We start from the raw sequence: 12,048 nt of genomic DNA, 5'->3' as shown, positions 1-12,048 counted from the left end.
CTTTCATCTCAACTACAAGGAGCCTTAACACCAAGCTCATCATCAGCCACACCCACCGTGACACAGTATACCTAGAACACCTACATCCTCTACTCCAAGACCAAAAACAATGGAAGGTTTGAGCAAGTCATGCCTTTTCTGTTTTTCCTTTTGTCTATGAAACAAATCCTTTCTTTTTAAATCCCTGGTATTAGAAAGAGCTAAATTCAATTGAATTATATGGAGAGACTATGAACTAGCATAGTCTATCAGTAAATCACTGAAAGTAACCCAAAAGTCATTTTGCATCATGGGTGATACTTAAATAGGAGGTATCACTGGACTTATGAGTCAGATGGACCACAGTTTTATTTTCAGCTCTTTCAAACAGGAAAGGAAGTCCTCTCACCTGAAAAATGGGAATCATAGGTACTGCATAAAGTAAGGAGGTCTGGGGAACAGGAGCACAGAAACCAAGGTGTTAGTAAAGAAATTAAGATGATGACCACAACACTGAAGTCCAGTGGTTCAAGAAATCAAGCAAGACTGACAGTTATAATTCTTAAAAGAAAAAAAATGAAGTTATGGATTAAGTTACTTTGGTTTAGAACAACAATTGTTCATTCTATATTAAGGCATATTGTGAAATCAGCTTTACATTTTTTTAATATTTATTTTTGAGAGAGAGAGATACCAAGAGTGTACGTGGGGCAGAAGGGGAGGGAGACACACAATCTGATGCAGGATCCAGGCTCAGAGCTGTCAGCACAGAGCCAGATATGGTGCCTGAAGTCACAGACTGCAAAATCATGACCTAAACTGAAGTCAGACACTCAACTGACTGAACCACTAAGGCACCTCAAAACCCGTTTTACATTTAAAACATCAAAGTTTGCCCTCCTGAGGTATCTTCTTAAATATTAGTAATGGGCTGGGGCGCCTGGGTTGCTCAGTCAGTTAAGCACTGCAAGACGGAGCACTGACTGGGACCTCTGCACAGAGCCTGCTTGAGAGTCTTTCCCTCTTTCTTCCTCTGCCAGCCCTGCTTATGTGTGTACTTTCTCAAAAAAAAAAAAAAAAATTAGGAATGGGTCAAAAACCCACAAAGGTTTTAAAAACCTTTAAAACTCCTAGTTTGAAAAAGTGAAGGATTACTGAAGTTTGCAGCATAGCATTAGCTCCACTACCCAGAACTTAAGCAGTGACATACAATTGAGAGTAAATATGATAACCCAAGTCTCAAATTTATGAGCAAAACCTGTATTAAACTACTTAATCTACTCAGGAAAAGCAAGACACAAAACCTTTACTCTTCTTATGGCAAACTCACTTTTCTAGTTGGAAATCTTTCTCCATTAGAAACAAAAGAATTTATATTGGACATAAAAATATGCCCTGATCTGGGGCATGCCTGATGCATTAATTCATATGAGATTTTCACTTATTTTGGCCACGCATTTTTTCATCTACTTAGTTTGTTTCAGAGCCAGCAATAAAACCCAGATGTCTGAACTGTACTTTTAGTACAATAAGGCAGGCGCTGACTAAAATTGGCCCTGATTAACTCTGCAAAGGTAAAACCAGACCCCACTTACATTCCTCATCTCTTGTTTTAAATCATAAAGGCAGCTACTCATTACAGCTTCCCTGCTTAGCAGTTCTCATACAGTAGACTGGCTCAAAAGTGTAGAGAGTCCTTCTGATTCCCTTCCCCAAAAGGATCCTTTCACTCAATTCAATACTTACTGAAAAATGAACTTGTGAAAGGCACTAAGCTATGTAAAGATAAACATACATTTATCCTCAGGGAGGTTACAGTCTATGGTAGAACAAAACATTCAATCTAGTAACTGAAATGTGAAGTGTAAAATAGTGAGTGCTCTTAAAGAAGTAAAAGCAAAAACATATTATATTAGAGTTCAAAGACAAAAGATTGCTTCAGTTTTAGAAGTTTTCATGGAAACTGACTTAAGTCCTGTAATTCGTGGAGAATCTGTATAGAAGAAAGAGTTCCACTTCTGGTGATGGCAAACTCGGTAATTCAGATAAAGCCTTCTGCTGAGAAGCACTGGAGAACCTGGCATCTGCTTGAAGGCAATGAAGAGATTATAATTACCAAACCAAACTTCAGGAGAAGCCAAAAATCCCAAGGTGCGAACACTTGCTTCCTAGGGCATTTATCAATTCCAAAAGCAAGTGTGAGCGTACAAAGTCCTTTTGACAGCGTAATGGAGCTAGAGAAACAGAAAAATATTGGGCCATCCATGGAGAAGAAAGAAGGCTTGATAAACTGCTCGGTTTGGACTGAGATCCCCAAAAGATACATACCAGAGGAGCATGTGTGAATCAGAACAGAAGCAAAACTTAATACCAGAAAATGAGTTCAAGTCATCCTAGATCGTTAAGAGGATTTACATCATCCCAGTCCTCATGTTACTTCTTCAAATAACTTTGCAAATATATCTAGCAGATATTTGAAAAAATAAGCCAGCCCCCATTTGAAAAAGAACCAAGAGAAACAATACACAAAGGTAACAGACCCACAGGACTTCTTTTATACTATTTAACGTAAGTATACTTTCTATATTGAAGGGGATAAAAGACATAATTAAGAATTTTGGTAAAGGATGAAAACCTACTAAGGAAATTGAGGATTTGAAAAAGAAACAAGTAAAAAACTAAACCTGAAATAGAATAAATATGTGAGTAAATCTCAGTGAATATTGATTATGTAAAATCAATAGATTGAACAATGAAATAGGAAAGGGCCAACCAGACAAAAAGCAGCAACAGGCCTAAGTAGAAAACCTGAGGACATCATTCAGAGAATGATAAGGATTCACTTCTGGCAGCCCAGCGGTGGGGAGGTGGGGAGGGAGACAGAGAAAAGAACCAGGCAAGTAGGCTAATGCCAGACTAAGAAGTTTCAGCCTTGGGACAATGAGAATGTAAAAAGTAGAACTGAGATTTTTGGGAGGTTAAACTCATACCAGGGTAAGACACGGACTAAGAATAATTTAAGAGGGAGAAAGAGGTAAAATGTCCAAGCACTGGGGATGCTGTTAAGACTACAACCTAGCCACCCATTCTCACGCGCTGGCTGGCTAGGGAGCATGCACCCTGCTTGGGCTGTTTCCACTTCTGTATCCTCTAAGTGATAGTCTCTCTTTGGTACTCCAGAATTCTCTAAAACACCAATGATTACTGGTCACTTACTGGTTTTAAAACGTAAACAAAACTGTCACTTCTTGGCTTAACAAAAGAATCAATGGCTCCCCATCAAATCTAAAATAAGATTCAAATTCCTTGTAACAGTTTCAAAACACTCCAAAATCTGGATCCTCCCTACCTCTCCAGCCTCACCCCCACACACCCCACACCACCATATCCAACTCCCTCCATGCCTTTATACTTGCTTTTCTTACTCAAGTGGCCTTTCCAGTCCTCTTTACCAACAAAACAGCTCTTTCTCAATTAATATCTATTAAAATACTTCTTCCATGAAGCTCTATGCCTTGCACCCCTATCTTGCCAATGCACCAACCCAGCAAAATGGTAATCGTGAATCAATGTCACAATCTTCCTTCAGAATTCCTAAGAGCAGTGAATTGAGCACAACTGAAGAAAATCAGAGAATCTCAGGCACAATACAAATATATGATCTTCACCCTCAGCTGGATTTTCAGCATTTGCTCTATTATCTGTGTTGTCAACTTTTTAACTGATCAGCTCCCTCTTGTTCTCAATGACAATTTTACATTAAACAATGTTTCTCAATTTCTCCACTCAGCTGCTTGGTCCCTAATCTCTCAAGAAATAATCCTGACTCATTCATTACCTAGAAAACAGACCCTCTGGCAGCTACTCCACATCCAAACTAACTCTTCTTGGTTCTCCTCTTGTAGTGAAAGGCCAACACCCCACATTGTGTCCTTAAAACCATTCTCCCCAGGGCGCCTGGGTGGCTCAGTCGGTTGGGCCTCCGACTTCGGCTCAGGTCAGATCTCACATTTATGGGTTCGAGCCCCGCGTCGGGTTCTGTGCTGACAGCTAGCTCAGAGCCTGGAGCCTGCTTCCGGTTCTGTGTCTCTTTCTCTCTCTGACCCTCCCCCTCTATGCTCTGTCTCTCTCTGTATCAAAAATGAATAAAACATTAAAAAAAAAAACTTTCTAAAATAAAAAAAAAACCATTCTCCCCTTCTCTTTAGCCTATAAGCTTTGCTTGACCCTAGGCCTCCCTCAAACCATTAACCAATCTCTTTCTTATATTCTAGACCGCTATAGGAGCAGTCTGTGTCCCTTTTTTTCTCAGTGACCATTAAACCAAGCAATCTAGCTCACCCTCCTAAAATTCTACACAACAGATTTAGCAAAATTCTTCAAAAGTTACCCTCCTGATGTCTGTGTCCTCACAGTCTTCCTATTCTGATACTTGCCTATTCTCTTCATGACCTCCTTTTCTCACCTCCCGTCAATATCAGTGCTTCCAAGCACTTCCATTTGGTCCATCACTCTTTCGAAACTGTGCCTTCTCTAAATAATTTCACTTTCTCTCCTAGTATTCATTTACTACCAGTATTCATATGCAGAAGCCTCCCAAACATTTATTATATTATATGTGTTATATTGTATTCTGTGCATACTCATATATTCACTGTCCACAGTCATCTCTACTTGGTATTACACAAACACATCCAATTTGGCATAACCCAAATTTAAATAGTTTATCTGCCTGTGCTCTACAATTTTAAATGAAGACGCTCTTATAGGGACCCCAGGAGTCATTCTTAACTGGCCCATTTCCCCGCATTCAATCATCAAGTCCTGATGATTTTATCACCTAAAGATTTCTCGGTCTATCCCATTCTCTTACCGGGTCAGAGTGCAGGCCTCCTTGATCTATTAACAAAACTATGCTAACAGACTCCCAAATGGTCTCTGATTCTAGACTCAAATTCCTCTCAAAACTATCCTCATTATTGCCACCAAAGTGATTTTTAAGGAAAAATCTGATTGTCACTTCCTTGCTTAACACTTTTCTGAAAATTTCCCTTACAAGCTAAGTACATTTTCTCTTCCTTTCCAGGGTATTCAAGGCTTTGCATTTTCTAGACCCTATTCACCTCTGTTTCTCTCTTCTTCTCATTCTCAGCTACATATTTCATAATCTAGTAATAATGAATTGTAATTCTAATTTACTTGTTTCTCTGCTTCGCCTGGCTAACTCCTACTCATACTTTGTGTCATATGGAAGTTGTCTTAAAACCCAACATCCTCTACTCCGCAGGTGGATTCGATTCCCCTTCTATGCTCTCATATTTCCCAAAGCATTATCATTTACAAATGTTATTTACAAATGTTATTTCATTATATAACATTTATGTACATGTTTCTATTTATACATCTTTATATGTGTATACATCTGCTCAGCCCTTAGCCTAAACAGTAAGCTCCTAGAAGGCAGAAACAGTCGTTTTCATCTTCATATCCCCAGTGTCCAGCACGTGCAATTACAAGCGCTCCGGAAATGTTTCTTGAATGAATAAAACACTATTTCCAACTTCTCCATCATCTAACTCCTACCACCTACTACCACTATCAGCAATCCCACCCTGCCCCACGGGCTATGACCTGCCTATTTGCCACTTAAAACAGTCTTGAGTTCTGTTGACTGTCTTATTATCCGCTAGACGAAGCAAACGGACCCGCAAGCAAGAGGACCGTTCATATTCACCTGCCTAACTCCAATATCTGGCGCATGGACAGAAAAATACATGAAAATACTTGGCAAGGCTGAGAGAGTCTGTCTCGGACTTCTCTCTCACACACCCTTCGCCAAGCTCAGATCCTTCCTAGGGACCGAGGGTTGGGGACCCGTGATTCCCCCAACAAGAACACACCCCCGGATCCCTGCTTGCTCAGGCTGGGAAGATCGCCGCCGCCCGCACACAAACCCCCACCGTGCAGTCCTTTCCCGTCCTGAAGTTGTGGAGGTCGCTGCGGGCTCACCGGCAGGCGGAACTCCAGGTGCTCTTGAGCCATGAGCAGCAGATACCTATTCCGGGAGCACGACAGCGCCATTTCGGCCGCCCAAGGTGCGCCTGCGCGGCTCGCGCACTTTCCCCCCTCGTCTCCTCCCCTCCTCACAGAACCTTTTCCGCTGAGGCGGAGCCTGAAGGACCGGAAGCGGAAGCCGGGAGAGGCGGGCGCTGGCCCGCGGTTCCCAGCGCTAGGACTTGAGCTTGCCGGCTGCCGGCGGAGCGATGATACTTGCGAGGCGCGCTCTGGTTCAGTGCTGAAGTACAAGTAGCTAGTATGGTGGGCCCTGTTGTGTTCAGGAGCAAGATTGTGATAAAAACAAGTCGTTTGATCCTCCCACCAGGAGCGAACTTCCAACCTTCTCTACAGCAGTTTAAATCCTCGTTCTTCAAAACTGGACTGGAATTTCACCTTTTCCGTGCAGACTTCTCTATTACCACTCCAAGCCTGCACCACCCATTTAACATGTAGTATACTTTTTGTATTTTTTTCAATGACTTTTAAAGGATACATAGAGTCTGCGCCAATGACAATAAGCTCGTAACTTAGAACATCTTTTATAGTTCATTCTGTACCTCCCCAGAACACACAATATCATCCTCAGAGGAAGTACTCAAAAGTAGGAGGCCGTGATGTTGGACTCACAGGCTCAGTCCACAGCCAACTCTATATTAAAATGATGGAAATACTTCTGACTATTCACACTGGCACAGATTTCATAGTAGCACATAAAATAAGTAGTAGCATATTTATAAATTTTTAAAATTCGCATAGTCCATGTATATATATGTATTGCTTTTGAGAGTACTGACTCCTTTGCCGTGATGAGAGCAATTTCTTTTGCATTCCACCATAACATTGTGCATAGTACAAAAGTACTGATTATTCCCTGCACCGCGTGCTGGAAATATACTAGCTAGATATTTAGTAGAAGTGGTTAAGAACATAGTCTGTAGTGTCAGTCTTAGGTTCAAATCTCAACTTCACTATTTACAATCTATACACTCTTAAGCAAATTTCTTAGCCTCCTCTGACAGCAGTTTTATCTAAATTGGAGTACTACTACCTCTTTCAAGGGATTATTAGGATTAAGTGGAATAATGTACATAAAGTAATGTTAACACCTGGTATATTGTACAAATATAAGGAGTGGAATTTTAGGAGACTGTTCTTAAAGTGTGAAAATTTCTCATAAGAAGCAGTCTCTTTGTTAGGAAAATGTCTTGATAAGTTCACTTAAGTGATAAAGTGAGTCTCAGAACACAGATGTCTCTTGGCTCCAAGGCTTCAGGAAAAGAGATAAAAGTACTCAGACATAAGAAGAGAGGCCAAGGCAGGATAAAGAAGCAATGAAACAGTAGGGGAATGACATGCAATGCTTCATATGTCCCATTGCCAAAACTTGTCAGAATTACCAAACATTAGATTTTGATGGGACAACTTTTTAGGGGATTTCATGCCTGGATTAATATAATGCTGTGCAGAGACAACAAATGAGAATGCACAGTCTAGGAGAACCCAGACAAATTCAAGTCTCACTGATTCTTCACATGAGTTTCCTTAGCTTCCTTTAAACTAAAGTTCCATGACTAAATCCCCACTAATTCTCCACTCCAGAAATGAGCTGTTGGATCGATGATCTGGGGAAGTAGAAATTAGCCCTGCACAGGCCAGGCCACTAGGGTAAGTGTGGAAATACTCATGATGAGATTAAACAGCCTTGAGGAAGTCACAAAGTCAGAGCTGTTCCATGGTTTTGAGCTTAGAGTCCTTAAGAAGCAGCAAGAGACAACAGACTTTGAAAGTTGGTGTTTAAGCAAACATCTAGAGATTTGAGGTTTTTGTTTTGTTTTAATTTGTACTGGAAGGGATAAGAGAGTTCATAGTCCATATTCTGGGAACTGGTCTAAAGTTCCATCCATGCCTCATCTACCAGGGCAGACTTCTTAGAAACTTGGCTCCTCCTGTGAAGTGTAGGTTCTGTGCATAGAAGAAATGTGAAGGAAAACAGGCCTGAGATTCACCCTTCTGTCCAGGTTATCCTTAAATTCTTAATGCTGCCACAATTCAAATAATCAAAAGCATACATTTTCATATAGATGTAAGATGGCATCCTGATTGAGCTAGGCTAGAGAACAACTCTCCCCGTATCTTAGCAACTTGCTGAAATAGAAACAGGTTTCCAAAAAGAGCCTAACCTAGGGCCTACCAAAATTAGGGATGCCTTCCCTCCTTGGGAAGTCCTTAATTTGGTTCTTTTGTTTGCAATGACATTGTAAGATACCAAAAAATGTTTCATTCTACTTGTATTCCACTCCAAATACAAGGCCAGGTAAGACCTGGATATCATCCATACTGTTCCAAGCTTCAACTTTGTAGCTTAGGTAGCTTTGCACATTTTTGAATGGGACCCCATTTGTAGATCTCATGGGCAGAACTTGTGAACCAGAGGTAATGTAAGTTCACGGTACATTTGCCAGGTTTGAGCCAGGCCTTTTGTCCTTCTTCCTTCCCTGCTTCCCACTCTCTTTCTCCCCTTCTTTCCTCCCTTCCTTCCTAAAATATAAGAAGCAAGCATGATTTCTAAACAAAGAAAGGCTTTTGACAAGTAATATGCAAATATTAACATTTTCAAAGTAGGTGTGCAACTCACCTTCTAGAAAGGTAAGATTCTTGTTTAAGTACAATTCCCAGGAATCACCATCTCTTGATCCTATTTGATTCCCATGAGTAGAAAAATCGTTATATATAAAGTAGATGGCCTCAAGTCCCATAAAAGTGTGTGCTCAGTTTAGGTGGAATAATAAAAATGGTTGGCATATGGGCTACAAGTGCAGGAGATGAAGCCGAAAATGCTGTTGAATAATTTTGAGGAAACAAAGTGAGTTTTTCATAAGCAGGAAAATTCCATAATCAGGTCATAATTTAGAAAGCACTCTGATAGAGCAACTAGAGGCATGGAGCCCAGTCAAATGATTCCACAGTGTTCAGAGCAAGAGAATAGGTGAGAATGCAGAGAGACACTGGACACTGAGAGGAATTAATTGATTTTTGTTTCAGGCCCCTCAAGGTAACATCATGTCCAAGGCCAAATGTTTGGGACCAATGAGCTGAAGAATATTCAGCCATATGTGTTCTGTACACTGAATATACAAATATGTTGAGAATACACCGGAGGGTGGACACAGACAAAAGCAGGGAGATAGAGCAGAGGCCAACTGCAATAATCAAGACATCAGATGATGAGAACTTGGCCAAGACAACACAAGTATGAGCGGTGGGAAGTAGTCAAATTCTGAATATAGGTTGAGAATCCTACTAGGTTTGCAAATGGGTCGGATATGAAGTATGAAAGACAGGAGTCAAGGATGACTGCAAGATTTTTGGCCTGAGCAGCTGAAAGACTGCAGTTGCCATTAAGAAAGATGGGAACAATGGAGAGGAATGGGCAGGTTAGAGGACAATAAGCCTAAGGTGCCTGTTTCATACCAGTAGAAAATATAATACATTTACCTAAAAGAAAAATTGACTTAGGGATTGGTTTAATTATTGGATGATGGTTGATTGTGGATCCATCCCTACCTATGTGATTTGAAATAATTACTCATACAAGGATCTGATTCTTATTTTTTAAATTAATTTTTTATTTTTGAGAGAGAGAGTATGTGAGCTGGGGTGGGGCAGAGAGAGAGGAAGACAAAGAATCCAATGTAGGCCCTATATTGTCAGTGCAGAGCCTGATGCAGGGCTTGAACCCATGAACCATGAGATCATGACCTGAGCCAAAGTCAAACACTTAACCAACTGAGCCATCCAGGTGCCCCAGGAATATGATTCTTCTCAATTGGAGGTAGACTTTTAATTAAGTTTAAGCTGAATCAGAAATATGTTTTTTTGTATTTATATTGCTAGAATAAAAGCTGATTCATAAGCAGATGAATCAACAGGTAGCAGCTTTGTTTTAGTGAATCATAATAGTGGGCACTTAATGAAAGTATGGGCATCAACTCTTGTAGATACGAAAAAATTCATATCAAAATCTAGAAATGTGTATGTACAGCAATAATAAAGGCTGTGCTTTTAACCTTGGATTCTTAGAAGAAGAGGTTTGTCTACAACTCTGTCAGTCAATCTTTTATATATTAGAACCAGTCAATTTATTATACATCTTTTATTTGAACCTCTGTTTTTAGTACTATTTTAAAAATTCCAGATGACTTGTTGGGCCTTCCCCCAAGTATCAAGGCTGGTTCAACATTCAAAAATCAAGTAATGTAATCCATTACATCAATAAGCTAAAAAAAAAAAATCACATGATCATATCAATAGAAGGCATTTGACAATGTCCAACACCCATTTATGATAAAAAAAAAAAAACTTTCACTGACCTAGGGCTAAAGAGGAACTTCCTCAACTTTGATAAAGAATTTATCTAACAAATTTAAATTTATTTAAAGGATTACAGCTAACATCATACTTAAGGTCATAAAATCAAAGCTTGCCCACGAAAATTAGGTATAAGGCAAGGAGGTCCCCTCTTACCACTCCTTTGCAGCATCATAATGTAAGATTTAGCTAGCAGAGTAAGGAAATAAAAGGTATACAGATTAGGAAGATGTAAAACTATTTTTGTTCACATATCACATGATCATCTAGGTAGAAGATCCAAAACAATCAATTAAAAAAAAACTGAAACCAAGAAGCAATCATATAGTGAGGTTGCAGAATACAAAATTAATACGCAAAAGTCAACTGCTTTCTTATGTATCAGTGATCTTATGTATCAATGAACAAGTGACATTTGAAATTAAAAACATAATACCATTGACATTAGCAACCCCCAAAATTATGTACTTAGGGATAAACCTAACAAAATATGTATATAATCCTAACAAGGAAAACTACAAAACTGATTAAAAAATCAAAGAACTCAATAAATGATAGTCCATGTTCATGGACAGACTCGATATTCCATACTGTTATGATGTCCATTCTTGCCAAATTGATCTTTAAACTGAATGCAATTTCAGTCAAAATCTCAGCAAGTTATTTTGTAGATATTGACAGATTGACTGTAAAGTTTATTTGGAAAGGAAAAAGACCCTGAATAGTCAACCCAAGATTGAAAGAGAAAAACAAGGTTGGAGAACTTATTCAACCCAACTTCAAGACTTACTATGATGCTCCCAGTAATAAAGACAGTGGAATTCGTGAAAACAACCAGATCAGTGGAACAGTACAGAGAACCTAGCAATAGACCCATATAAATATAATCAACTACTCTTTGACAAAGGAGCATAGGCAATACAATGGAGGAAAGATAGTCTTTTCAACATATGATGCTGGAACAATTATACATCCACATGCAAAGAGGAATCTAGACACACCTTATGACCTTCACAAAAATTAACTCAAAATGGATCATAGGCCTAAATGTAAAATGCAAAACAATAAAACTCCTAATATGTAATAATGGAAAACCTAGATGACCTCAGATATGGCAAGATATAACACCAAAGTCATGATCCATTAAAGAAATAACTGATAAACTGGACTTCATTACAATTAAAAATTGCTCCATGAGGGGCACCTGGGTGGCTCAGTCAGTTAAGTGTCTGGCTTCATCTCAGGTCATGATCTCACGCTTCGTGGGTTCGAGCCCCACGTCAGGCTCTGTGCTGACAACTAGCTCAGAGCCTGGAGCCTGTTTTGGATTCTGTGTCTCCCTCTCTCTCTGACCCTCCCCTGCTTGTGCTGTCTCTGTCTCTAAAAAAAGAAAGGAAAGAAGAAAGAAAGAAAGAAAGAAAGAAAGAAAGAAAGAAAGAAAGAAAGAAAGAAAGAAAGAAAGAAAGGAAGGAAGGAAGGAAGGAAGGAAGGAAGGAAGGAAGGAAGGAAGGAAGGAAGGAAGGGAGGAAGGGAGGAAGGAAGGAAGAGAGAAGGAAAGAAAGATGGAAAGAGAGAAAGAAAGAAAGAAAGAAAGAAAGAAAGAAAGAAAGAAAGAAAGAAAGAAAAAACAGAAAAAAATTGAAA

The 12,048-nt window shown here is 39.6% G+C and overlaps 1 protein-coding gene across 2 annotated transcripts in view; it reads right to left on the bottom strand.

Annotated features, from left to right (window-relative positions):
- Window positions 1–6,075, bottom strand: part of TRMT11 (tRNA methyltransferase 11 homolog) — a 53,262-nt gene extending 47,187 nt beyond the window's left edge. The window contains exon 1 of one of the 2 annotated variants that reach the window (XM_029944501.1): window positions 5,940–6,075. Coding sequence is in view for 1 of the 2 variants with exons in the window: in XM_029944500.1 (XP_029800360.1) it covers window positions 5,989–6,060 (72 nt within the window). In the remaining variant the exon portion in view is untranslated. The remainder of the gene's footprint in view (window positions 1–5,939) is intronic. The other variant, XM_029944500.1, reaches the window with a different exon arrangement.
- Window positions 6,076–12,048: the final 5,973 nt, after the last annotated feature.

Source organism: Suricata suricatta, chromosome 7 (genome assembly GCF_006229205.1).
Source record: "Suricata suricatta isolate VVHF042 chromosome 7, meerkat_22Aug2017_6uvM2_HiC, whole genome shotgun sequence".
Classification (NCBI taxonomy): Eukaryota; Metazoa; Chordata; class Mammalia; order Carnivora; family Herpestidae; genus Suricata; species Suricata suricatta.
The sequence above is the reverse complement of the archived record's forward strand: the minus strand, read 5'-3'. Positions and strand labels throughout refer to the sequence as shown.